This window comes from Epithele typhae, assembly GCF_022376455.1.
Source record: "Epithele typhae strain CBS 203.58 chromosome Unknown BXZ73scaffold_51, whole genome shotgun sequence".
Classification (NCBI taxonomy): domain Eukaryota; kingdom Fungi; phylum Basidiomycota; class Agaricomycetes; order Polyporales; family Epitheliaceae; genus Epithele; species Epithele typhae.
Genome location: NW_025954242.1, coordinates 86,962 through 109,763, shown reverse-complemented (window position 1 = coordinate 109,763; position 22,802 = coordinate 86,962). Strand labels below are relative to the sequence as shown.

Genomic DNA, 22,802 nt, shown 5'->3' with positions numbered 1-22,802 from the left:
TCAATGTATCGCGTCAGCGCCCTTATAACGGACTTTCAATGTGCACTATACAGGGGGCTTATACTCATGAACTGGTTTCGAACACGGCCTATCCTATCGTCAAAACCTTGCGGCACTCGTTGATGCAACGTCCGGCTTATTCTGCGCACTACCACATACATGCGTACATATACGCAATATGATCGCGGGATACAGCAAGCAAACGGGACCTGCTGTGTGCGAACGCAACGGTCACAACCCTCAGCATCTCTGTCGCAGTGCGTTCCCTCCGTGAATGTCTGTTTAAACTCCCCAATCAAGTTTCTCCCACTCCTCCACGCAGCCTTCTTCAAGTCTCCTCCTGAGAGTGGCTATGACCCTCTCTCTTGCCTCAACCCATCGCTTCCGCGCCTCCTCCACTCCGCCCTCCTTCAAACCCGCCTCCCATGCTTTCTCTCCCGCTATCAACACCTCCAGCTCCAGAGTCGCCCGGCGTAGCGGCGATATGCACATCCCGTCCTTATAGCACGTCTCCAACCTATAGAAGACGGACCTTGTGGGGAAGGACGTGACCGTAGCGTCCCGGAGGTTCTTCCACAACGCGACGAGGTGGATGTGCATGCGCCTAAGCCTGGGCAGGTGTTCGACGACCAGGCTGTTCTCCTCCCAATCCTTGGACTGCGTCGCAGCGTGCTTCTCCGACGGAACCGCCGCGATCGATGAGCCGGTGCCGGGGCTGAAGAGGTGCCGCATGATTTCGGCTCGTGTTGGAGACGACGGCGCGGCCGCGTACGCGGTACTCGAGACGGGGCCCCTGTCGGCGATGGGGGTGGCCCTTCCGGGTCGCGGTGTGCTGCGAGGTGCCACACCGAGCGTGCAAACCAACCGTCGCTATAGGTGCCTTGGACGGACGCTTGGTGCATGTTGTGCACAACTGCCATCGCCGCGACGAGCTGCAAAAGCGATACGGGCTGTCCGTGTGGGGCCCTCACGCTGGATCGGAGAACTCTACAGTGGCCATCGTGTGGGCGGTAGCTTGCACCTCGAACCTTGACCTGGTCGTCTCCCATCAGGTGAAGGGGACCGGGGTCGTGATTGGGAATGATCATCGTGCTGGGAAGGAGGGGTCGGAGCTCGATGTAGCCCATAGGTATGAGGGGTGAAGGGGTTAATAGGCGGGCCGTCCACGGGAAATTACTGTGGAATGCGGGTGGGAGATCCTTGAGAGCAACCGACACATGTGCGACGATGTACTCCTCGAGGGTGTGATCGTTGTGACAAAGATCAAGCTGGGTGACGAGAGAGTTGTACAGCTGGTCTCGAACCCAGAGTCCGTATGGGGATTCGTTTGTGGAGAAAATGACTCCCAAGAAGCTGTGGGGAAGCCCTGTCGGCTGCTTAGGTATGGGATGGGCATTAATGCGGTGTGGCAGTTGTAACTCTGGAATGGGAGGTGGAAGCGTTCTCCAGTCGTCTAGCAGCTGGCGCAGGTGATGGGGCGTAAGGGAGATCATGGGAAGAGGCAGGAGGCGATGAACGAAAGAGAGCGAGGAGATTGGCACTGTGACGTCATTCCTGCGTCTCAGCGATCGTAGAACTGCCTCGGACAGACGAAAATGACGGTCGGAAGTTGTAATGCCGGGGCAGTGGGAAGTGGAGGCTCTCTCCAGTCGTGGAGCAGCTGGCGCACGTGAGGAGGCGCAAGGGGGATCATGGGGAGGAGGCAGAAGAGGAGGGACGAAAGAGAGAGGAGATTGGTACTGCAAATGCTGAATGGGAGCATTTACATCATTAAGTACTGTGACGTCGTTCCCGCGTCTCAGCGATCTCCGTGTCGTCTCGCACAGGACCGGACACAGCAGGACGTACGGTACGATGTTTGAGACCCGGCAGGTAAGTTGTATACTTTGGGTAGGACGATGTTAGATCACCCAGACGGAACGTAGATGCCAGCGGAGGCGACCGGACGAAACACGATTCGGGCTCGAGGGATCGCTCGCCGCCATGTCGGATGGGGGAGTAGCCAACACTGAACGCTGGTCGCAATGGCGAGCGTGGGTGGCTCTCGGGTGCCCTCGTCGCTCTACGAGCCACCAACCGTCCCAAACAGCATGAAGAAGACGACTTTGTCTAGCATGCGAGTCTGGGAGAACAGCGCGGAGGGCGACGGTATGTACGGTCGGGCCAGGGCCAGGGCTGTAACAGGCCGTCCGGACCGTCGGCTGTTGAACGAGGCCTGACGACGGTGGCGACGTCACCCACATCTCTTGCCTCCAACGATGACCCCTCTCCTCACCCTCCCTGACGATGTGCTTCTGGTTATTTTCTCGTATCTAACGGGCACAGATGCTTTCCACATGGCCTGTTGCTCCCTAGAGGCCTACGAACTCGCCTATCCCAGAGCCTTCGTCGAAGTTCCTTCCACAACAAGGCCTCTGGATGTCTCGCTCATCATTCAGACACCTCCACGACCAAAGCATCCTAGTAGGATTCCTCCGTTTAACCGCATGAAGACTCTTCGCAAGCTACAAGTGTGAGGGGTTCTCGAGGTCAAACGGGTTGGTCGACTAACAGAATTGCTTCAATCGGCCGAGTTTTTGCGCGATCTCTCGCTCTCCGAAGTGGAATTCCTGCTCTCCGCGGACGCCCGCTTCCGTTCGACGCTCATCGGGCTGGATAACCTGGTTCATTTGGATCTCGGCGGGGTTGGTCAGCAGGTGTTGTCTCAATTGCGGTATTTCCAAGGCAAGAATCTCCGGACCTTGGCCCTTCAATGCGGGGCCTATTACAGTCCACACGTGCGAAAGACGGCGGTCGATGCATTGTCTGCGCTCCCTGTCCTTCCAGTCCTCCAAACGCTTCACCTCACGGATTTCCAAGAGGCCGAGGAAGGGCCCACTGGCCAACCCACCAATTTCTCGTCGCTGGTACCCTCCCTCCGCCGCCTCGTACTCAAGACCGACGCTCACTCTTTCTACCGGTTCCCATGTAGCATCTTGCCCTCTCTCCCTCATCTGTCCACGTACGAGTACATACTACAGCGTGCCATGTACCCACCGGAATCGTGGGGTTCGATTTTTGAGGAGAGCACGCCATGGCCTTCTCTCCAAGAACTCCATATCCCCTACTGTATCATCACGTACCCCAACATCGGCATCGAGGACAAATTTCGCGTTCACCATCTTCGACTTATCGAAGACACCAAGGTAGTGGTATTCCACGAGGACTTTCGCCCCAACGGAGTGATTTGTGAACGAATACTCTCCATCCTCAAGAATTTCCACCCGGCTGTGCTGAGTATCCACGCATCCATGTACCGGCTGGTTACAGGGCAAGCTCCGATGACGCCTAACCCCAGAGCCGACACTCCCATCTCATTCTGGCCCGAGCTGCCTGTGGCTGCCCCTCGGCTGCGTTCGTTGCACTTCCATCTTGATCACACCGACTACGTGAGCTATCGTACCTTGAGGGTGAGTGCACTCACCCAGCTGCAAGCGACAGCCCGTGTTGACATTGGCGTTCTAAGCCCCAACTGCCGCTCGCCCTCTCCCCGCTCCGCCTCGTCCACCTCACCATCGACCTCCCGCACTGGGACGGCGACAGGTGGCGCGACGAAAACGGCCTTCGGATGTTCGGAAGGTCCTCATACGCCCGCGCCGGGAACAGGGACCGTCCGAGGAGCAGCGTCAAAGACACGCGGTCGAAAGACCGGCAGCGGGCGCGGTTCATCGAAGACCTCCTGCGCCTGGTCGTGGACGTGATCCCGACGCTGCGCGTGTTCGCCCTGGGTGACTGTGGGCCCCCGCGGCGCGAGATCGCCATGGAGGACTGTGGGCCCCCGCGGCGTGAGCCGGGCTGGGACGTGGAGCTCGACGCCGTGGGTCTACCGCTTCCGCCAAACGAAACGAACACGGAGCCAAATGCAACAACCGCAGAAGCCACGCGGAGGAAGCGGTGGTGGTGGATCCAGGGGGAGGGGGAAAGGAGGGAGATGGTGGAGATTTGGGCCGAAGATGGGGAGAGGGCGCGCGATATTGTAGAGAGTGAGGGTTTTGACGCGGAGACGAGCTTGGAGGGTGAGTGGACCCGCCGGTCGTGGGGCATGCTGGCGTGAGCTGATCTCGTCCGTCGTCTGCGTAGGGTTCTTTTCCGAGAAGTGCCGGTACGATCCCTGAAGTTTGCGGTCATCAAGCTGAGTGCAACACCCCTGAACGGTGACGAAGGCTCAAGTACAGTAGTAGTGTGTATAAATGCCGTGTATCTGTACATCCCACAGGTCCATCGCAGTCCTCGGAAAGTCTACATCATGTCGTGAATATTATAAACCGCACATCAATCCTTCTTCGTCTTCGCCGCCTTCGCCCTCCGCGACGCCGCGTACCCCATTGTGCCGAGGAAAACTAGCGCAGCGCCTGCCCACATCGTCGGGGCGTGCACGGCACCCGCCCCGGCGCCGTTGAAGAATGCGACGGAGAGCACCATGGAGAGCGCCTTGCGGACGACGAGCACGAGCGTGACGGTCAGGCTGGACACCCGCGCCGTCAGCCGATTCACGCCGGCGCTGCAGACGACCGCCGTCACCGTCGTGAGGGCGAGCGCGACCCATCCGCTCGGCACGGAAAGCGCCACTGCCAACGGCACGGGCTTCGACAGCCCGAACGGCGGGTACAGCGTGAAGTCGGAGGCGGAGGCGAACGCAGCGGGGAGGTGCGCGGAGAGCGCGGCGGGGATTGCGAGAGGGATTGCGAGGGGCGCGCTCGCGGCGAGCGCGCGGGCTTGCGTGGCGAGGTCGTGTCGGGCGAAGTAGAAGGTGGGCAGGGAGAGGAAGTGGAGGTAGAACAGGCTCTCCTGCCACGCCGCGGGCCCGTCCTCCTTCGCCCGCGGCTTTGCGTGCGCTGGGGCGTCTCCGTTCGTCGCGGCGCCGCTCGCGTGCCCGTTCGCGTGCGCGGAGTTGTCCTCCTTCTCGCGCGTGGCGGCGGCGGCGGCGGCGGCGGGCGGCGGGCGCACGTACGTTGCGTTGATCCAGTCCTGGGTGAGCCCCAGCGCACCGCCTAGGACCAGCGCGAGCGCGAGGAGCGCGATGCCAGTCGCGTACTGCCCTGCGGGAGCGAGAATGGGAGCGGAAGCGGCGGCGTTCGCGCGCGGCTTAGGGCTTGACGCGGACAACGTGGTGAGCACGACGCCGGCGCTCACTAGGAGCACGGAGAACACCTCGGCGGCGGTGTATCTGGCGTGGCGCGCGCGAGGGGGAGGAGGTCAGCGTGCGGCCATCGATGGAGAAGCGTTCGAGGGCGTCTCCACACAGCCGACGGGCGGCAGGGAGACAGGAAGGCGAGGGGAGAGGGGGGAGAGGAAGAAACGCACCTCTTCCCACCAATGGCCCAACCCATGAGCATGCTGACGCCGAGCCCGCCGGAGCGGAAGATGATGTGGACGGGCATGGGGATCGCGTACGCGAACGCGGCGTTGTTGAGGCGCGAGACGGTGGAGAAGAGCGCGACCTGCACGAGGTACGGCGCGAGCGGGACGCGGCGCCGCCGCAGCCACGGCAGCTTGATCTTGCGTGCGAAGGGCAGCGGGCGGAGGGCGACCATGGTGGGGAGCATGACGAGCGCGGTGAACGCGAATTGGGCGAAGGTGATGAGGGCGCCGGCGCGCGGGTGGGCGCGGGTGAGCTGCTCGAGCGTGAGCGCATTACTGGGGGAGAGCTGATCAGGACTGGCACGGATACGGGGCAGCGAAGGGGGTGGGAGCACACGACCAGAAATACGTGAAAAACGAGGACGGGGCGGGGTGCGCACCTGCAGCAGCCACCAAAAATGAGGGAGAGCGTCGTCGTCCAGTCGACGGCGGCGGAGAGGGCGAGATGGGCGAGGAGGCTCATGTCGCTGCGCTGGATGTGGGGTGATGGTGGTAGGAGAAAGAGGAGGGATGGACGGAGCACCGCCGCCTTGCACCTGCGCCGAGGCGGGCGCAGGAGTCAAGCAGCGGGTTGCTCGAGACGCGATCGGGGAAACCCTGGTGGCGGCTCGGATGGCCTCGAACGTTGCCTGCGCGTGTCATGCACACGACAGACGCGTGACGTCACGCGTCGTCTACACAACGGCGCCAATCGAGTGCACACGCATGTCTACACGAAATACGAGGCATCGGAACAAGGGTGTGTGTGTTGCATGCGGCGGACTACAGATACATGCGACGCCGTTTGGGCGCCGGGACGGCAGGGTATCGTCGACCTGTGTGGGTACTATCCACCTTCGTACAGAGGTAAGACGCTATGGCTACAGCAGGTATTAGGCCACGCTCCGACGGAGTCCGTGCAAGGGAGGGTGTAGTGTAGGTATGTGCGGGGGGTGCAACCAAAGGGGGGTCCCGGCGCGCGCAGAAGAAGGCGAAGAGCGCGCGGGGAAGTAAAGGTGTGCGGCGCGCAGGGCACCGGAGAAGCAAAGGGGGTAGGCTGTCCAGCATGCGACGAAAGGGAAGACGGAATAGAGATGGGGCAATAAGAACAAACCGAAAGAGGTCCGTGAGGCCTGGTCTGCGCGAACATTAAACAAAGTGGGGGCGCGACAAGGGCAGGGGCGAGAAAGGTCGGAGAGAGGAGGAGAGAGGCCGTTTCGAGTCATCATAGTCGTTGTGTGTGCGGGGGCCATCAGACGTCGAGCTGTGCTTGCTGCTGCTGCTGCTGCTGCTGCTGCTGCTGCTGCTGCTGGCTCCGGAAGAGCGCAGACCGCGAGTGCGCCAGTCGACGGAACGCGCTGCCACTGATGGGAGCCTCTTGGTCCACACCGTCCTTGTCGGTAGCTTGACCCTTCGTCGCGGCCCACACGCGGCTGAAGAACCCGGGCGTGGACGACTTGGAGATCGCAGGCATCGTCGCCGATGGCGTCACGAGGAGGGGAAGGTCGCGAGGAGCCCCGCGCCCAGCACCTAGACGGGTGCGAACCAGAGGGTCGTTGACTTCCTGGTAAGGCGACGATGGATTGGAGGAGGACATGTCCGAGCTGTCCGAGCGGACAGGGCTGCTGAGCGGGTCGTGGATCGCGAGACGCTGGATGCTGTCGGCGGCGGACGCGACGGGGTCGTCGCCCTTGACAGTGCAGGTCGAAGCGGAGGACGGCTTGCGGCCCTGTCTGTTCCTGAACATGAACGTCGCGGCGGAGCCCGAGATGTCGAGCTTGCGCGGCTTGTCGTCCTCGTCCCCGTGGTCGTGGTCGTGGCAGCTGACGTCATGCTCGTCCACCTCGAACTCGGCGATCTCCGCCCCGTCGTCTGAGGACGCGAGCGACGACGGCGACGTCGAGCTGTACCCCGAGTCCGAGCTCTGCGTCGTGCTCCGCGTACTGAGCGCGCTCGACGACGTGCGCCGCGAGAGCATCGGTGGCAGCTGTCCGTCGACGTGCTCGCGGCCGACAGAGGGGACCGACAGGTACTGCGACGCGATGCGGGTCGCGAAGCTCCGTGCGTCTTCGCCCCCTGCGCTGCTGCCCTCGGGCGACGGGAGCGAGCTCGCACCGTTGTCGTTCGTGGGCGGGACAGAGATGCGCGCCTGGACGCGTGCTTTCGCGCGCGTGACCGCCGTGGCGCGGGCCTCCTTGTCCTTCGCGGCCGACTCGGCTCCCGTCGGGTCTGACGCGGGCGCAGACGCGGGCGTCGGGCTGGTCTCGGCGAGGAAGGGGGCGAAGAACTCGAGCGCCTCGTCCTCATCGAAGCGGAGGTCGTAGTTGAGGAGGAAGAGGAGCTGCTTCTCCATCAGGTTCACTTCCGCGAGCTCGAACAGGCGGGCGTAGTTGACCCAGTTCTTGTTCTTCGGCGACGAGTCGTTCAGGTACTTGGCGGCCACGATGAGCGTCGCGAGGAAGACGCGATGACGGGTGCACGGCATCCCTACGATGTACGGAGTGAGCAGGGAGGAAGAGACGGGACCAAGACCAAGGAGGAATGGAAGGGTGCATATAGGGAGAAGAGAACGCACCTTTGGCCATCTTGGGCAGCTTGGTCCGGAGGCGCTCGAGGTAGACAAGCGTCGTGAGGAGCGTCGGGACCTGGACGTGGGAGCTCTGACAGATGAAGATGATGAAGTCCTGGAGGCTCGGGAGCGGGGACGCGTCGAGCTCGCTGCCCGGTGTTTCCCGGTCGGGCGTGATGGGCGGGCTAGGGAGGATCGGCTCGGGCTCGTCCGATAGCCTGATGACGCGGGTGGTCTGGAGGGCGATGTACTGGATCATGTCGTACGACACCGGTTGGCCGACGAGCTGGACGAGGCCGGGGTGGTGCAGGCTGCGGGGGAGGAGGGACCACGGGTGGCGGGCGTCGTTGGCCGCGACCATGATGGGCAGAAACGGGCGGGGAAGAGGAAGGGGATGGGGATGGGGATGGGGCGAGGGAAGGGCTGGAGCAGGGGCGGGATGGGGGAGTGAATGTGGGGATTTTAGCGGGGGATGTGTTGCCCGTCTAGGGCGAAAGCAAAGAAAGAAGAAGAAAAGACGGGCGGCGTGACACCCACGGAGCGGGCGGGGTTTTATAGTGGCAGGAGGCGGGCGGGCGAACAACCGGCCAAACAAGCACACACGCGCACACGCAGCTGAGCCTGGCGAGGAAGAGTGACGGCGTGAAGAGCTGGGCGGGGGCGCGGGAGGGCGGGCACAGAGCAAAGCGTCGCAGACGGCGTGAAAACAGCAGGAGCAGAGCGAGCAATGGTACCACAGGCGGCGGGAGAACGACCGCTGAGAGTGGTTTATATCGCGCAGGGCGAATGGCTGACGACCGACGCTGGGTGGGGAGGGTCAGCCGCGGCCGGGAGACGAACGACCGCCCCTGTTGTGCATACAGCCAGCCAGCCCGAGTTCGAATCCCACTCCTGCGAGTTGTCTGCCAGCGCAACAAGAGTCATATCCCTTGCGTCTCTCCAGCATATGACAATCGCCCATCGATGGGAGACTATAGGGTATAGAATATGTCCTGTTGTGATACATATGATGGAACAGACGCTCGCAGAAAACATCAGACAAACCGCACCAGGTATCGATTCCACGACAGCGTCCCAAGGCCCAGAATGCGCGCAGATTTTGAAACAAAAACCTCTAGAGCACCTTCACGTACGCCGCAGGGATGAGCCCACGCTGGCCGTTGAGCTCCCCGGTCCACCTGACAAAAGGGACAAAAAACGCCGCGTCAGAGCCTCGCCACGCCCGCACCGCGACACGAGCACCCACCAGTCGTCCGTCGTCCGCTCGACGACGAGGATCCGCTGGCCCTCGGCGATGTCCAGGTCGCCCGGGTCCGCGCTGCTGTAGTCGTACAGCGCCTCGACCCACTCCCCACTCTCCTCCGCCGGCGGCGTCGCCGTCTGCCGGCGCGGCGGGGGCGGGGGCGTCGCGCTCGCGCTCGACGTCGAGCTCGTCGACGCCACGCGCCGTGGTGGCGGCGCGAAGTCGTTCCGCCGCTGGAACGCGGGCGCGGTCGGCGGCGCGACCTGCGCGGGCGGCGCGTGCTTCGCGGCGGTCGAGCCCCGGATCGAGGCGAACATGTTCTTGCCAGAGCTCATGTCGACGTCCCCGAACTTCTGCGCGCGGGAGCCCGACGGTCAGATGGAGCTGAGGACGGCGGGGGGATGGAGACGCGGGTGGAGAAGGGAGACTCACCCGGCCCTGCATGAGCTTCGCCGTCTCTGCGGGCTCGCCGTCTGACGACGCCTGGCGCGGCGCGGGCCGCGGCGGGGGCGCGGGTACCCCCCACGGACGGCGCGGGCGACGGCGGCACCTCGACCGACGGCACATGGCTCGCCCGCAGCGCCGCCTGCGCCGCCGCGACGCGCCCCACCGAGTTCGAGATCTCCGCCGCAGCGGTCTGGGGACGTGCGACGGGCGGTCGGTAACGACGTGGAGAGGATGATGGAGATGGGTACGCACGGCGTCGGGTCGCTTCCAGCCGCTCGTGGCCGGGATTGGGGGCACGGCGCCGGAGGAGAAGGCATGGGCGACGGCGGAGGCGGCGGCGGCCTTCGTCGCTGTCGTGCCTACGCTCGCACCCGCACCCGCACTCGCGAACATGTCGGGGCGCGAGGCGAAGTATCTACGCACCGGGGAAAGGAGCAGAGGGGGAGGACGAGGATGAGGAAGGCGCGGGGCAGGGAGGGACAGTTGTAAGAGGGGCGCGGACCGGGCACGGGCGAGGCACTCAACTCGTCGAGGAGCGCGAAGAACGTGTCCTTGTCCGCGGGGGTCATCCTGGCGAACACCATCGTGCGGGCTCCTGTGGATTACCAAGTTGATCCGTCGGCGAGTGGGCTGAGTATGAGGGATTGAAGCAGGGGGGACCTTGGGGTTTAGACGTGTGCCTCGAGGGGAGCAAGTATAGGTCCAGTCCGGGAATGCGCAGCAGCAGCACACGGAGCCTAGGAGAGAGTAGAGGCGGCACCAGCGGGGCGAGTGAGACTATGCAGCGCCGGGCGTCGGGGAAGGCATGATATATAAGGATGCAGGGTGCGAGGGAGGCCCTTCCGCCCCTCGGAGGCTGTGTAGCGGCGACACCGCGCTCAGTGTAGAGAATCGATCGAGGCAAGGACTGCTTTGTTGATTCATGACTTTCGAAATCAGTGCATTCGGCGGCTCTCGGTTCTCGGGGAGCAATTGGTGAGAGTCGAGTCACCTCAACGTCCCCACACACGCTATCCGCACGTCGCCGCCAAGGCACGAGTGAATGTGTGGGTCTTTCCGTGGCCCATCGGAGCGAGCATGCAACTCGTGAGGGACTGAGGTCCCCTGCGGCCCCGTCGTCCCACCGAAAAAAGTCCTCATCCTGCGACGTGTGCTCGGTGATCTGGCGGCCATGCGGTCCTTGTCACCTCACCTCTGCTACGATCTGCCAACAGGAAGAAGCCCGAATCAACACGTTGCGACTCCCATGGCCGTCGCTGTTCAAACGTTCACTATGCGCTGCCAAACTCTTGATTGGAGTGATTCCACGCCACCCTAGCTCCTACCGCTGCCTCACCGCAGCGCAAGGATGCGACGGTCGGCAACCATCGTCAAGTGCTTGCGGCTCGTTCGAACGGGCAGCATCGTACAACAGCGCGCATATATCGATAGTGATAGGGCAGGGCTCGGGGGAGAGGTGCGGCAGATATAAGCGGGCCCTTTACGATATACAGAGACGGAAGACTACTTATAGAGTGAGGAGAGTACGTACGGCGGACGGGGCGAGAGATGTGATTATGTACACACGGGAGAACGACGAGGACAAAGCCAAAGTATACAAGATAACGTGGACAGCAAGCGTCAACAGAGCGGCCGTTTGGGAGTAGGGAGCAAGGGCGGGGAGGATGGAATAAAAGAGCAGATAGTTCCAGAGCAGCTAGATACGCGACCGCCAGACAGAGCAAGTGGCAGAAGCGGGTGGGAACGGGGCGCAGCGAGTAGCCCAACGGCGAGAGCGCAGAGGCGGCTCATTGCCAGTTGAAAAAGTCGAGGTCGCCGCCGAGCCCGGTAGGGTCGCCTGACGGTGTCACCATTCCTGGCCCCGGGGTCGCGCTCGACCCGCGCCCAGGCGTCATGCCGTCGTGCTGGCTGCCTGATGGCGACGGCGCCATGAACGGCCCACCCGCCCCCGAGGGGCCTCCACCCCACATCGCACCCCCACCGGCACCTGACGCGGACATCATACCCCCTGCGGAGCCAGGTGGCGAGCCCATGCCCATTTGCTGCATTTGCTGCATCTGAGCGTAGCTCCCACCACCCATGCCGCCACCCATGCCACCTCCCATACCGCCTCCCAAGCCACCGCCCATGCCCCCGCCCATACCACCTCCCATACCCATCTGCGCGTTCATGCCGCGCTGTTGTGCGGCGGCCTGCTGCTGCATCATGAGCGCCCGCTGCTCGTCGGGGCTGTGGCCGGACATTGACATGCGCTGGGAAGAGACGGGAGAGGGGCCCGAGTCGGAGGGCGTGCGTGTTGAGCGGGCGATCCCAGGCAGACCCGGGTTCGAGCGCAAGGCCGGGAACTGCGGGCCGCCGTCTACCATCGGGGAGCCCATCGGGTTGACGGGAGAGCCGACACCAGCACTGGCAACTTGCGCCTGCATCCGCTGCTGCTCGATACGCATCCGCTCTTGCATCATCTGCTGGTTCGTCATTGGGTTCATGCCCCACCCCCACCACCAGGTCCTGCCGAGCCTGCGCCAGGACCACCTCCACGCATCATTGCTGTTGCAAGAGGAAGAGCTGGCGTTGTTGTGGGTTCATTTGCTGCAGCATCTGCTGTTGCTGGGGTGTCATCATCGATCGTGGGTCGTTGGATGACCGCTGCCTTGTGGGAAAGACTGCTGCATCGGTGATTGGGAGACTGGTGACATCCGCGAGGATCTCCCATGTTCTGATTCGACATGCCACCTTGCATTGGGAAATTGCCCATGGAACCGCTGCCTTGACCCTGCGACGCAGATCGCTGTTGCCGGATCATGTGCTACGGAAAGCGTAAACTGTCAATGCATGCTTGACAGGCTTGGTGGAATTAAAAGCTCACCTGCGCCATGTGCATCTTCTGGAGCTTTTCCTGCATTGGTAATGACTGAAAGTTCGGGATTTGCTGTATCAGCAGCTGCAGGAACGGATGGTTTGGCGTGTTCAATATCTGGAAGAACTGCTGCACCATCGGATTTTGGCCCGGGTTTTGCATCGCCATGCCAGGCTGGTCTCCTAGACTTGGCATCGCCATCCCGGAGTTCATGCCAGGATTCATGCCCGGGTTCATGTTTGACGGCGGGGACATCTGGCGCCCAACATCCCCCCCTGTTGCGCGGCCATGGCTTGACGCATCTGCGCCTGCCGTGCCCGGGCGGCGGCGGCCATTGCGCGTCGGGGCCCACCACGCTTGATGGTACGGGAGGGGGCGGCATGGATGGACTGCCCATGCGCATGCCGGCGACATTCCCCATCTGCAACATCGGCTGCGAGGGAGGGATAGGCGTGGACGGGCCGGCACCTGGGGTGGCGAAATGTTTTGACTCTCCGGTGTCGCGACGCTTGTGTATGCTGGCCTGACGGTCCAGCACGTTCTCGTCGGGCCTCTCCCGCTTCGCATTGCCATTGAAGGTTTCACTGGCAGCTGTCCGGCGAGCGATTTCCTTGGCGAAGACGGTAGGCAGCTCGCGATACAACTTGACAATGCGCTCCATGTCGGCGTGCTCAACGATGGGTGGAGGTTGTAGGACGGGGGTAGATGCAGAAAGGGGATTCTAACGAATGGGGAGACCTTGAGAAGGAAATGGGAGGTAAAAAAGAGAACACGTACAGTTTTATGGGTCTCATCGGCGGCGGCGGCAAGCCATGTGAGATTCGACTGCAGACGCGATGAATACCTGTGCATAGTTCAGGCTCGCATCCACGCGAGGAAAAATGAAGTCGAACGTACTGGTGAAAGGTAGCATCCGTCATGGTCACTCCTCGCATTTGCATCTCCATCGTGACGCTACACAACGTCGGTGAATGCGCCACCACAAGTTGCAAAAGTCGGCTCACCCCAACAACAAGGAGTTAAGCTCCAATATCGCCACCACCTTCGGGTCAGGCTTCGCGGCCTTTCCTGGAGAACCGACATGCAAAAAGGCGAACCAGACAGCATACCATCCAAGGACGGCTCTCTTTTGGGGACGAGCGGGCCTTCGCCAGCGTGCCTCTGGTGGTTGCTCATCGGTTCGGGCTTCACGGTAGCAAACGCCGCGCGCGCCGGTGAGCTGGCGCCGTCCTTCGCAGCTGGAGCGGGGCGCAGGTCAGAGGCGACACGCGGGAAGAACGAGCAGAGGTGCGCACCATACTTCGCGTCGGCCACGCCGGCGTCGCTCGCGACGCTCTCCGGCGCGCCATTCGGGGTGTCGTTCTCGTCGGGGGCGGTCTCGGGTGGGGAAGAGAGGTCGCTGAGGGGCGTGGACTGGCGGGAGGTCTTGTCCGCGACATCCTCTGCCGCGGAGGGATCGGTAGAAGGCTCGGGGCAGGGGGCGCGTCGGATGGCGCGCGAGAGGAGCCTGGACGGTCTTCGGGGGCGTCCATGGAGCGGTGGGGTGTGGTCGCATCCGGAGGGGGCGTGAGCGAGGAGGAGCTGTCTGCAGGCGGGGAGGGGCCCCCTGGGTGGTCGGGAGACGACTGCTGGGGCACGGGGGGCTCGTCAGCGTCGAGGGCGGGGGCGGGGGCGGGGGCGTCGGCAGAGGCGTCGGGGGCAGGGTCTGCACTTGTGTCGGGGTTGGGGTTTGGGTCCGGGGTGGGAGTTGTCAGAAAAGGATGTCCCTGGGAGTCCGGAAGGAACGGCCTGGCGTCACGGGAGGGGGAGGACCAGGACGGGATTCGGTGCTGATCGGCGTGGGGGGACGAGAGGGCGAGGTTTTGTGGGTTGGCAGGGCCGGGAATCGAGGCGGGGTGATTGTGATCGAGATGAATCATCCGTGGCAGCGTGGCAGACTCGTTCTCGCGGCTGTACGGCGGACGGCGGGGCCGGGCAGGCAGGATGCGGGAGGCGAAAGATCGTTTGACGGCGGAGGCGGGGCGCAGGGGCCGAGAACCGTGGGCGAGGCGACGATATGCGGACGGGCGTGGCCGGACAGCGCCGGGCAGAGTCTAAACGAGGACGACGACGGCCGGGCGGGGCAGGGCCTGCACGAGTGTTTGCCGGAGCTGGAGACAAGGCGGAAAGTCGTCCAGCTCCCGCCAGCGACAGGCGACGCCCCCAGCCCCCCGTGCGAAGCCGCTGCCCGAACCGGCCGCGTCTACAACCGTCCTCCACAGGCGCCTCTACCCAGAGCTGGTACCACGGCACTCGCGACAATCTGGTGCTTTCACGAGACTACAACATCCGTTCTCTGGCCTCGTACATGTCTGGCGTCTTCGAGACCGGCCCGTTGCCGCTTGGGTCCGGTCACACGCCGTGCGCGATCGACGAGACAACGCAGCTGGAATTTCAGAAGGCCGGCCTGTAAGCGCAGCATGTTATGCTTCCGTTACGCACTGTGGACGTCGATATGTTCTGATCCTGCCGTTGCGTAATAGACAACATGGGGGCAGCGATAATTTGGTGTGACGGAAAATAATCTTTTGCAACACTTTCACCTGCCGGATCTCGGATGTCGTCCTGCCTGCAGGTCCTCCTGTGCGAGATCGCTGAGACGCGGGGATGACGTCACAGTGCCAATCTCCTCGCTCTCTTTGTTCATCGCCTCCTGCCTCTCCCATGATCTCCCTTACGCCCCCTCAGCTGCGCCAGCTGCTAGACGACTGGAGAACGCTTCCACCTCCCATTCCAGAGTTACAATTGCCATACCGCATCAATGCCCATCCCATACCTAAGCAGCCGACAGGGCTTCCCCACAGCTTCTTGGGAGTCATTTTCTCCACAAACGAATCCCCATACGGACTCTGGGTTCGAGACCAGCCGTACAACTCTCTCGTCACCCAGCTTGATCTTTGTCACGACGATCACACCCTCGAGGAGTACATCATCGCACATGTGTCGGTTGCTCTCGAGCATGTCCCATCCGCATTCCACAGCAATTTCCCGTGGACGGCCCGCCTATTAACCCCTTCACCCCTCATACCTATGGGCTACATCGAGCTCCGACCCCTCCTTCCCAGCACGGTGATCATTCCCAATCAAAACCTCGGTCCCCTTCACCTGATGTGGGAGACGACCAGGTCAAGGTTCGAGGTGCAAGCTACCGCCCACACGATCCACTGTAGAGTGCTCCGATCCAGCGTGAGGGCCCCACACGGACAGCCCGTATCGCTTTTGCAGCTCGTCGCGGCGATGGCAGTTGTGCAAAACATGCACCAAGAGTCCGTCCAAGGCACCTACAGCGACGGTTGGTTTGCACGCTCGGTGTGGCACCTCGCAGCACACCGCGACCCGGAAGGGCCACCCCCCATCGCCGACAGGGCCCGTCTCGAGCACCGCGTACGCGGCCGCGCCGTCGTCTCCAACACGAGCCGAAATCATGCGCCACCTCTTCAGCCCCGGTACCGGTTCTTCCATGTCGGGGAAGCACGCTGCGACGCGGATCAAGGATTGGGAGGAGAACAGCCTGGTCGTCGAACACCTGCCCAGGCTGAGGCGCATGCACATCCACCTCGTCGCGTCGTGGAAGAACCTCCGGGATGCCACGGTCACGCCCTTCCCCACAAGGTCCGTCTTCTATAGGTTGGAGACGTGCTATAAAGACGGGATGTGCATATCGCCGCTACGCCGGGCGACCCTGGAGCTCGAAGTGTTGATAGCGGGAGAGAAAGCATGGGAGGCGGGTTTGAAGGAGGGCGGGGTGGAGGAGGCGCGGAAGCGATGGGTTGAGGCGAGAGAGAGGGTCATAGCCACTCTCAGGAGGAGACTTGAAGAAGGCTGCGTGGAGGAGTGGGAGAAACCTGATTGGGGTGTTTAAAGATTCACGGAGGGAACGCATTGCGACAGAGACGCTGAGGGTTATCTGTCTTTTTGATCGTTGCGTCCGCATACAGTAGATCCCGTTTGCTTGCTGTACCCCGCGATCACATCGCGTATGTATACGCATGCCTGTGGTATCGTACAGAATAAGCCGGACGTTGCATCAACAATAGGATACTTGAGCCGTGTTCGAAACCAATTCATGAGTATAAGCCCCCTGTGTAGTGATTTGAAGTCCGTTACAAGGGTGCTGACGCGATGCACTGAACTTGACGGTGACTGAAGATCTACCTTGCGTGCTTCGTTAGAAGGTTGGCCTCGGGGTCGAGACTACCAAGAGACTACCCAATTGCGTGTACGACGCGTGACGTCACGCGTCTGTCCTGTGCATAACACGCGCAGGCAAAGTTCGAGGCCATCCATATGCATCCGCCGAGCCGCCACCAGCTGCACGGCTTCCCCGATCGCGTCTCGAGCAACCCGCTGCTTGACTCTTGCGCCCGCCTCGGCGCAGGTGCAAGGCGGTGCCCCTTCCATCTCTCTCCTCTTTCTTACCCCTACTAGCACAGCGACATGAGCCCCGTCGCACGCCTTGCCCTCTCCGCCGCCGCCGACTGGACGACGACGCTCTCCCTCATCTTTGGCGGCTGCTGCAGGTGCATACCGTCGTTTTCCACATATTGCTGCTCGTGTGCCCCCACCCCCTTCGCTGCCCCGTATCAGTGCCAATGCTGACCCACTCTAGTCTCCCCCAGTAATGCGCTCACGCTCGAGCAGCTCACCCGCGCCTCATCACCTTCGCCCAGTTCGCGTTCACCGCGCTCGTCATGCTCCCCGCCATGGTCGTCCTCCGCCCGCCGCCCTTCGCGCGCAAGATCAAGCTGCCGTGGCTGCGGCGGCGCCGCGTCCCGCTCGCGCCGTACCTCGTGCAGGTCGCGCTCTTCTCCACCGTCTCGCGCCTCAACAACGCCGCATTCGCGTACGCGATCCCTATGCCCGTCCACATCATCCTCCGCTCCGGCGGGCTTGGTGTCAGCATGCTCATGGGCTGGGCCATTGGCAGGAAGAGGTGCGTTTCTTCTCCCAGCTGGCTTCCTGTCTCCTCTCGCCTTCCCGTCTCCCCGCCTGCCGCCGCCGGCTGTGTATGTAGAGACGCCCTCGAACGCCGCATACTGACCTCCTCCCCTCGCGCGCGCCACGCCAGATACACCGCCGCCGAGGTGTTCTCCGTGCTCCTCGTGAGCGCCGGCGTCGTGCTCACCACGCTCTCCGCGTCAGGCCTCGAGCCGCGCGCGAACGGCGCCGCTTCCGCTCCCGCTCCCGCAGGGCAGCACACGACTGGCATCGCGCTCCTCGCGCTGGCGCTGGTCCTCGGCGGTGCGCTGGCGCTCACCCAGGACTGGATCAACGCGACGTACGCGCTCCCTCCACCCGCCGCCGCCGCCACGCGCGAGAAGGAGGACAACTCCACGCGCACGCGCGCAAGCGGCGCTGCGACAAACGGACACGCCCCAGCGCACGCGAAGCAGCGGGCGAAGGAGGACGGGCCCGCGGCATGGCAGGAGAGCCTGTTCTACCTCCACTTCCTCTCCCTGCCCACCTTCTACTACGCCCGCCAAGACCTCGCCACGCAAGCACGCCCGCTCCCTCTCGCACTCCCCGCCGCGCTCTCTGCGCACCTCCCCGCTGCGTTAGCCTCCGCCTCCGACTTCACGCTGCACCCGCCGTTCGGGCTGTCGAAGCCCGTGCCGCTCGCCGTGGCGCTTTCCGTGCAGAGCGGGTGGGTCGCGCTCGCGCTCACGACGGTGACGGCGGTCGTCTGCAGCGCCGGCGTGAATCGGCTGACGGCGCGGGTGTCCAGCCTCACGGTCACGCTTGTGCTCGTCGTCCGCAAGACGCTCTCCATAGTTCTCTCCGCCACATTCTTCAACGGCGCCGGGACGGGTGCCGTGCACGCCCCAACGATGTGGGCGGGCGCTGCGCTAGTTTTCCTCGGCACAATGGGGTACGCGGCGTCGCGGAGGGCGAAGGCGGCGAAGACGAAGAAGGATTGATGTGCGGTTTATAATGTTCACGACATGATGTAGACTTTCCGAGGATTGCGATGGACCTGTGGGATGTACAGATACACGGCATTTATACACACTAATACTGTACTAGAGCCTTCGTCACCGTTCAGGCGTGTCGCACTCAGCTCGACGGCCGCAAACTTCAGGGATCGTACCGGCACTTCTCGGAAAAGAACCCTACGCAGACGACGGACGAGATCAGCTCGCGCCAGCATGCCCCACGACCGGCGGGGCCACTCACCCTCCAAGCTCGTCTCCGCGTCAAAACCCTCACTCTCTACAATATCGCGCGCCCTCTCCCCATCTTCGGCCCAAATCTCCACCATCTCCCTCCCTTCCCCCTCCCCCTGGATCCACCACCACCGCTTCCTCCGCGTGGATTCCGCGGCGGTCGCGTATGGCCCCGTGATCGTCCCGCCCGGCGGAAGCGGCAGACCCACGGCGTCGAGGTCCACGTCCCAGCCCGGCTCGTGCCGCGGGGGCCCACGGTCCCACATGGCGATCTCGCGCCGTGGGGGCCCACAGTCCCCCAGGGCGAACACGCGCAGCGTCGGGACCGCGTCCACGACCAGGCGCGGGAGGTCTTCGATGAACCGCGCCCGCTGCCGGTCTTTCGACCACCTGTCTTTGACGCTGCTCCTCGGACGGTGCCTGTTCCCGGCGCGGGCGTATAAGGGCCTTCTGAACATCTGAAGGAGGGTTGCGGCGCTCCACATGTCGCGCCACCTGTCGCCGTCCCAGTGCGGGAGGTCGATGGTGAGGTGGACGACGTGGAGTGGGGAGAGGGCGAGCGGCAGTTGGGGCTTAGAACACCAATGTCAACACGGGCTGTCACATGTAGCTGGGTGAGTGCACTCACCCTTAAGGTATAATAGCTCAGGTAATCGGTGTGATGGAGGTGGAAGTGCAATGAACGCAGCCGAGGGGCAGCCACAGGCAGCTCGGGCCAGAATGAGGCGACAGTGTCGGCTCTGGGGTTAGGCGTCATCGGAGCTTGCCCTGTGTAGAGCCGGTCCATGGATGCGTGGATACTCAGCACAGCCGGGTGGAAATTCTTGAGGATGGAGAGTATTCGTTCACCTTGGTCGGGGCGAAAGTCCTCGTGGAATACGGTTACCTTGACGTCTTCGATAAGTCGAAGATGGTGAACGCGAAATTTGTCCTCGACGCTGATGTTGGGGTGCGTAATGATACAGTAGGGGATATGGAGTTCTTGGAGAGAAGGCCATGGCGTGCTCTCCTCAAAAATCGAACCCCACGATTCCGGTGGGTAGTAGCCATCCTGTAGTATGTACTCGTACGTGGACAGATGAGGGAGAGAGGGCAAGATGCTGCATGGGAACCGGTAGGAAGAGCGAGCATCGGTCTCGAGTACGAGGCGGCGGAGGGAGGGTAGGGAGGGTACCAGCGACGAGAAATTGGTGGGTTGGCCAGTGGGCCCTTCCTCGGCCTCTTGGAAATCCGTGAGGTGAAGCGTTTGGAGGACTGGAAGAACAGGGAGCGCAGACAATGCATCGGCCACTGTCTTTCGCGCGTGTGGACTGGAAGAGGTCTTCGCTTCCAGGGAGCTGTATTGAAGGGCCAAGGTGCGTAGATTCTTGCCTTGGAAATACCGCAATTGAGACAACACCTGCTGACCAACCCCGCCGAGATCCAAATGAACCAGGTTATCCAGCCCGATGAGCGTCGAACGGAAGCGGCCGTCCGTGGAGAGCAGGAATTCCACTTCGCGGAGCGAGAGATCGCGCAAAAACTCGGCCGATTGAAGCAATTCTGTTAGTCGACCAACGCGTTTGACTTTGCGAACCCTTTCCAATTGTAGCTTGCGAAGAGCCTTCATACGGTTAAACGGAGGGATTCTACTAGGATGTTTGGGTCGTGGAGGTGTCTGAACGATGAGCGAGACATCCAGAGGCCTTGTTGTGAAAGGAACCTCGACGAAGGCTCTGGGATAGGCGAGTTCGTAGGCTTGGAGGGAGCAACAGGACATGTGGAAGGCATCTTTCCCTGATATGTGCGAGAAAATAACCAGAAGCGCATCGTCAGGGAGGGTGAGGAGAGGGGTCATCGTTGGAGGCAAGAGATGTGGGTGATGTCGCCACCGTCGTCAGGCCTCGTTCAACAGCCGACGGTCCGGACGGCCTGTTGCAGCCCACGCTCGCCATTGTGACCAGCGTTCAGTGTTGGGCCTTGGCTACTCTCCCATCAGCTCCCATCTGACCTGGCGGCGGGCGATCCCTCGAGCCCGAATCGTGTTTCGTCCGGTCGCCTCCGCTGGCATCTACGCTCCCTCTGGGTGATCTGACATCGTCCTACCCAAAGTATACAACTCACCTGCCGGATCTCAAATATCGTACTGTACGTCCTGCTGTGTCCGGTCCTGTGCGAGACGACACGGAGATCGCTGAGAGTCGAGACGCGGGAACGACGTCACAGTACTTAATGATGTAAACGCTCCCATTCAGCATTTGCAGTACCAATCTCCTCTCTCTTTCGTCCCTCCTCTTCCGCCTCCTCCCCATGATCCCCTTTGTGCCTCTTCACATGCGCCAGCTGCTCTACGACTGGAGAGAGCCTCCACCTCCCACTGTCCCAGCGTTACAGCTTCCGACCGTCATTTTCGTCTGTCCGAGGCAGTTCTACCCATCTAAAAAGGGGCCCATTGGGCTTCCCGACAGCTTCTTGGAAACCATGCTCTCAACAGACATGACCAGATACGGAGGCTACGTTCGGGACCGGCTCTACAACTGTCTCGTCAGCCAGCTTGATCTTTGTCACGACGATCACACCCTCGAGGAGTACATCGTCGCACATGTGTCGCTTCCTCTCAACCATGTTCAACCCACATACCGCAGTCGTTTTTCGTGGACGGCCCGTCTATTAGCCCCATCCTCCCTCATACCTGTGGGCTCCATCGAGCTCCGACCCCTCCTTCCCAGCACGGTGATCATTCCCAACCAAGACCTCGGCCCCCCTCACTTGATGGAGGGCGACCAGGTCAAGGTTCGAGATGCAAGCTACCGCCCACACGATATCCACTGTAGAGTGCTCCGATCCAGCGTGAGGGCCCCACACGGACAGCCCGTATCGCTTTTGCAGTTCGTCGCGGCGATGGCAGTTGTGCACAATATGCACCAGGCGTCCGTCCAAGGCACCTACAGCGACGGTTGGTTTGCACGGTCGGTGTGGCACCTCGCAGCACACCGCGACCCGGAAGGACCGCCCCCCATCGCCGACAGGGGCCCCGTCTCGAGCACCGCGTACGCAGCCACGCCGTCGTCTCCAACACGAGCCGAAATCATGCGGCACCTCTTCAGCCGCGGCACGGGCTCTTCCATCGCGGCGGACCCGTCGGAGAAGCACGCTGTGACGCGGATCAAGGATTGGGAGGAGAACAGCCTGGTCGTCGAACACCTGCCTAGGCTGAGGCGCATGCACATCCACCTCGTCGCGTCGTGGAAGAACCTCCGGGACGCTACGATCACTAGAATCTCCACCTCCTTCTCCGCAAGGTCGATCTGCTCCAGGCTGGGGACGTGCTATAAGGACGGGCTGTGCATATCGCCGCTGAGGCGGGCAATTCTGGAGCTCGAGGTGATGATAGCTGGAGAGAAGGGATGGGAGGAGGGTTTGAAGGAGGGCGGGGTGGAGGAGGGGCGGAAGCGATGGGTTGAGGGGAGAGAGAGGGTTATAGGCAATCTCAGGAGGAGAGTTGACGAAGGCCGCGTGGAGAGGTGGGAGGGGCGTAGTTTCAGTTTCTGAGCTTGGGGGACTCAAACAGACATTTACGGAGGGAACGCATTGCGGCAGGGGTGCTGAGGGTTGTCTTCTTCTTGATTGTTGAGCCCACGCACAGCAGATCCTGCATTGTTACTTAGCTTGTTGTATCTATCGTGTATACGGGCGTGTGCCCGTGATACTGCGCAGAATAGACCGGACGTTGCATCAACGAGTGCTGCAAGGATTTGACGATAGGATAGGTCGTGTTCGAAACCAGTTCAAGAGACAAGCCACCTATGTAGTGACATTGAAGTCTGTTATAAAGGTGCTGACGCGATAAACTAAAGACAAAGGCAACCGTGTCGAATAGATGCTGACTGGTAGACACCGTCAACACATTCACAGACAGCTAGACCGTACCCTTTAAACAATCGCCACCCTGCTTTCTCGAAACCGGACGTCTACGTCCGCCCAGTCGCCCAACTCATTCGCGTGTACCCGATCGTTGCAGTCAGGTTTGAAGTCTTGAAGCCCGTTTCCTGTGTGGAGAGACTTCGGGCGCTTATAATAAAAGTTCGACCAGCTGTACTCGGAAGCAGAGAGCGGATCAACATC

General features: G+C 62.1%; 11 protein-coding genes across 11 annotated transcripts; 4 read left to right on the top strand and 7 right to left on the bottom strand.

The window, feature by feature from the left end:
• Positions 1–282: 282 nt before the first annotated feature.
• On the bottom strand, positions 283–1,493 carry BXZ73DRAFT_79911 (uncharacterized protein; the record flags this gene model as incomplete). Its single annotated transcript, XM_048023184.1, has 2 exons — positions 283–832; positions 862–1,493. The coding sequence occupies 2 exons, from the start codon at positions 1,491–1,493 to the stop codon at positions 283–285; spliced, it is 1,182 nt and encodes a 393-aa protein (XP_047874747.1).
• Positions 1,494–2,024: 531 nt separating this feature from the next.
• BXZ73DRAFT_104400 (uncharacterized protein) lies at positions 2,025–4,154 on the top strand (the record flags this gene model as incomplete). The annotated part of the gene is made up of 4 exons (XM_048015869.1): positions 2,025–2,148; positions 2,602–3,449; positions 3,506–4,055; positions 4,120–4,154. The coding sequence occupies 4 exons, from the start codon at positions 2,025–2,027 to the stop codon at positions 4,152–4,154; spliced, it is 1,557 nt and encodes a 518-aa protein (XP_047874746.1).
• A 157-nt stretch (positions 4,155–4,311) lies between these two features.
• Positions 4,312–5,863, bottom strand: BXZ73DRAFT_51877 (UAA transporter; the record flags this gene model as incomplete). Its single annotated transcript, XM_048020715.1, has 3 exons — positions 4,312–5,206; positions 5,344–5,676; positions 5,781–5,863. The coding sequence occupies 3 exons, from the start codon at positions 5,861–5,863 to the stop codon at positions 4,312–4,314; spliced, it is 1,311 nt and encodes a 436-aa protein (XP_047874745.1).
• Positions 5,864–6,631: 768 nt separating this feature from the next.
• BXZ73DRAFT_104398 (uncharacterized protein) lies at positions 6,632–8,309 on the bottom strand (the record flags this gene model as incomplete). The annotated part of the gene is made up of 2 exons (XM_048015868.1): positions 6,632–7,866; positions 7,955–8,309. The coding sequence occupies 2 exons, from the start codon at positions 8,307–8,309 to the stop codon at positions 6,632–6,634; spliced, it is 1,590 nt and encodes a 529-aa protein (XP_047874744.1).
• Positions 8,310–9,062: 753 nt separating this feature from the next.
• On the bottom strand, positions 9,063–10,207 carry BXZ73DRAFT_104397 (SH3-domain-containing protein; the record flags this gene model as incomplete). The annotated part of the gene is made up of 6 exons (XM_048015867.1): positions 9,063–9,126; positions 9,195–9,544; positions 9,624–9,674; positions 9,742–9,828; positions 9,891–10,020; positions 10,062–10,207. The coding sequence occupies 6 exons, from the start codon at positions 10,205–10,207 to the stop codon at positions 9,063–9,065; spliced, it is 828 nt and encodes a 275-aa protein (XP_047874743.1).
• A 1,218-nt stretch (positions 10,208–11,425) lies between these two features.
• On the bottom strand, positions 11,426–12,115 carry BXZ73DRAFT_104396 (uncharacterized protein; the record flags this gene model as incomplete). The annotated part of the gene is made up of 1 exon (XM_048015866.1): positions 11,426–12,115. One exon carries the CDS (start codon positions 12,113–12,115, stop codon positions 11,426–11,428), a length of 690 nt encoding a protein of 229 aa, XP_047874742.1.
• Positions 12,116–12,179: 64 nt separating this feature from the next.
• On the bottom strand, positions 12,180–14,414 carry BXZ73DRAFT_104395 (uncharacterized protein; the record flags this gene model as incomplete). The annotated part of the gene is made up of 10 exons (XM_048015865.1): positions 12,180–12,304; positions 12,372–12,444; positions 12,505–12,750; positions 12,848–13,216; positions 13,273–13,339; positions 13,393–13,449; positions 13,500–13,563; positions 13,605–13,733; positions 13,791–13,937; positions 14,009–14,414. 10 exons carry the CDS (start codon positions 14,412–14,414, stop codon positions 12,180–12,182), a joined length of 1,683 nt encoding a protein of 560 aa, XP_047874741.1.
• Positions 14,415–15,198: 784 nt separating this feature from the next.
• On the top strand, positions 15,199–16,396 carry BXZ73DRAFT_79907 (uncharacterized protein; the record flags this gene model as incomplete). The annotated part of the gene is made up of 2 exons (XM_048023183.1): positions 15,199–15,826; positions 15,900–16,396. The coding sequence occupies 2 exons, from the start codon at positions 15,199–15,201 to the stop codon at positions 16,394–16,396; spliced, it is 1,125 nt and encodes a 374-aa protein (XP_047874740.1).
• A 575-nt stretch (positions 16,397–16,971) lies between these two features.
• Positions 16,972–18,452, top strand: BXZ73DRAFT_91779 (UAA transporter; the record flags this gene model as incomplete). The annotated part of the gene is made up of 3 exons (XM_048026107.1): positions 16,972–17,089; positions 17,176–17,467; positions 17,603–18,452. 3 exons carry the CDS (start codon positions 16,972–16,974, stop codon positions 18,450–18,452), a joined length of 1,260 nt encoding a protein of 419 aa, XP_047874739.1.
• Positions 18,453–18,609: 157 nt separating this feature from the next.
• BXZ73DRAFT_104393 (uncharacterized protein) lies at positions 18,610–20,535 on the bottom strand (the record flags this gene model as incomplete). Its single annotated transcript, XM_048015864.1, has 3 exons — positions 18,610–18,644; positions 18,709–19,270; positions 19,327–20,535. The coding sequence occupies 3 exons, from the start codon at positions 20,533–20,535 to the stop codon at positions 18,610–18,612; spliced, it is 1,806 nt and encodes a 601-aa protein (XP_047874738.1).
• Positions 20,536–20,987: 452 nt separating this feature from the next.
• On the top strand, positions 20,988–22,229 carry BXZ73DRAFT_79905 (uncharacterized protein; the record flags this gene model as incomplete). The annotated part of the gene is made up of 1 exon (XM_048023182.1): positions 20,988–22,229. The coding sequence occupies one exon, from the start codon at positions 20,988–20,990 to the stop codon at positions 22,227–22,229; it is 1,242 nt and encodes a 413-aa protein (XP_047874737.1).
• Between the last annotated feature and the right edge of the window lie 573 nt (positions 22,230–22,802).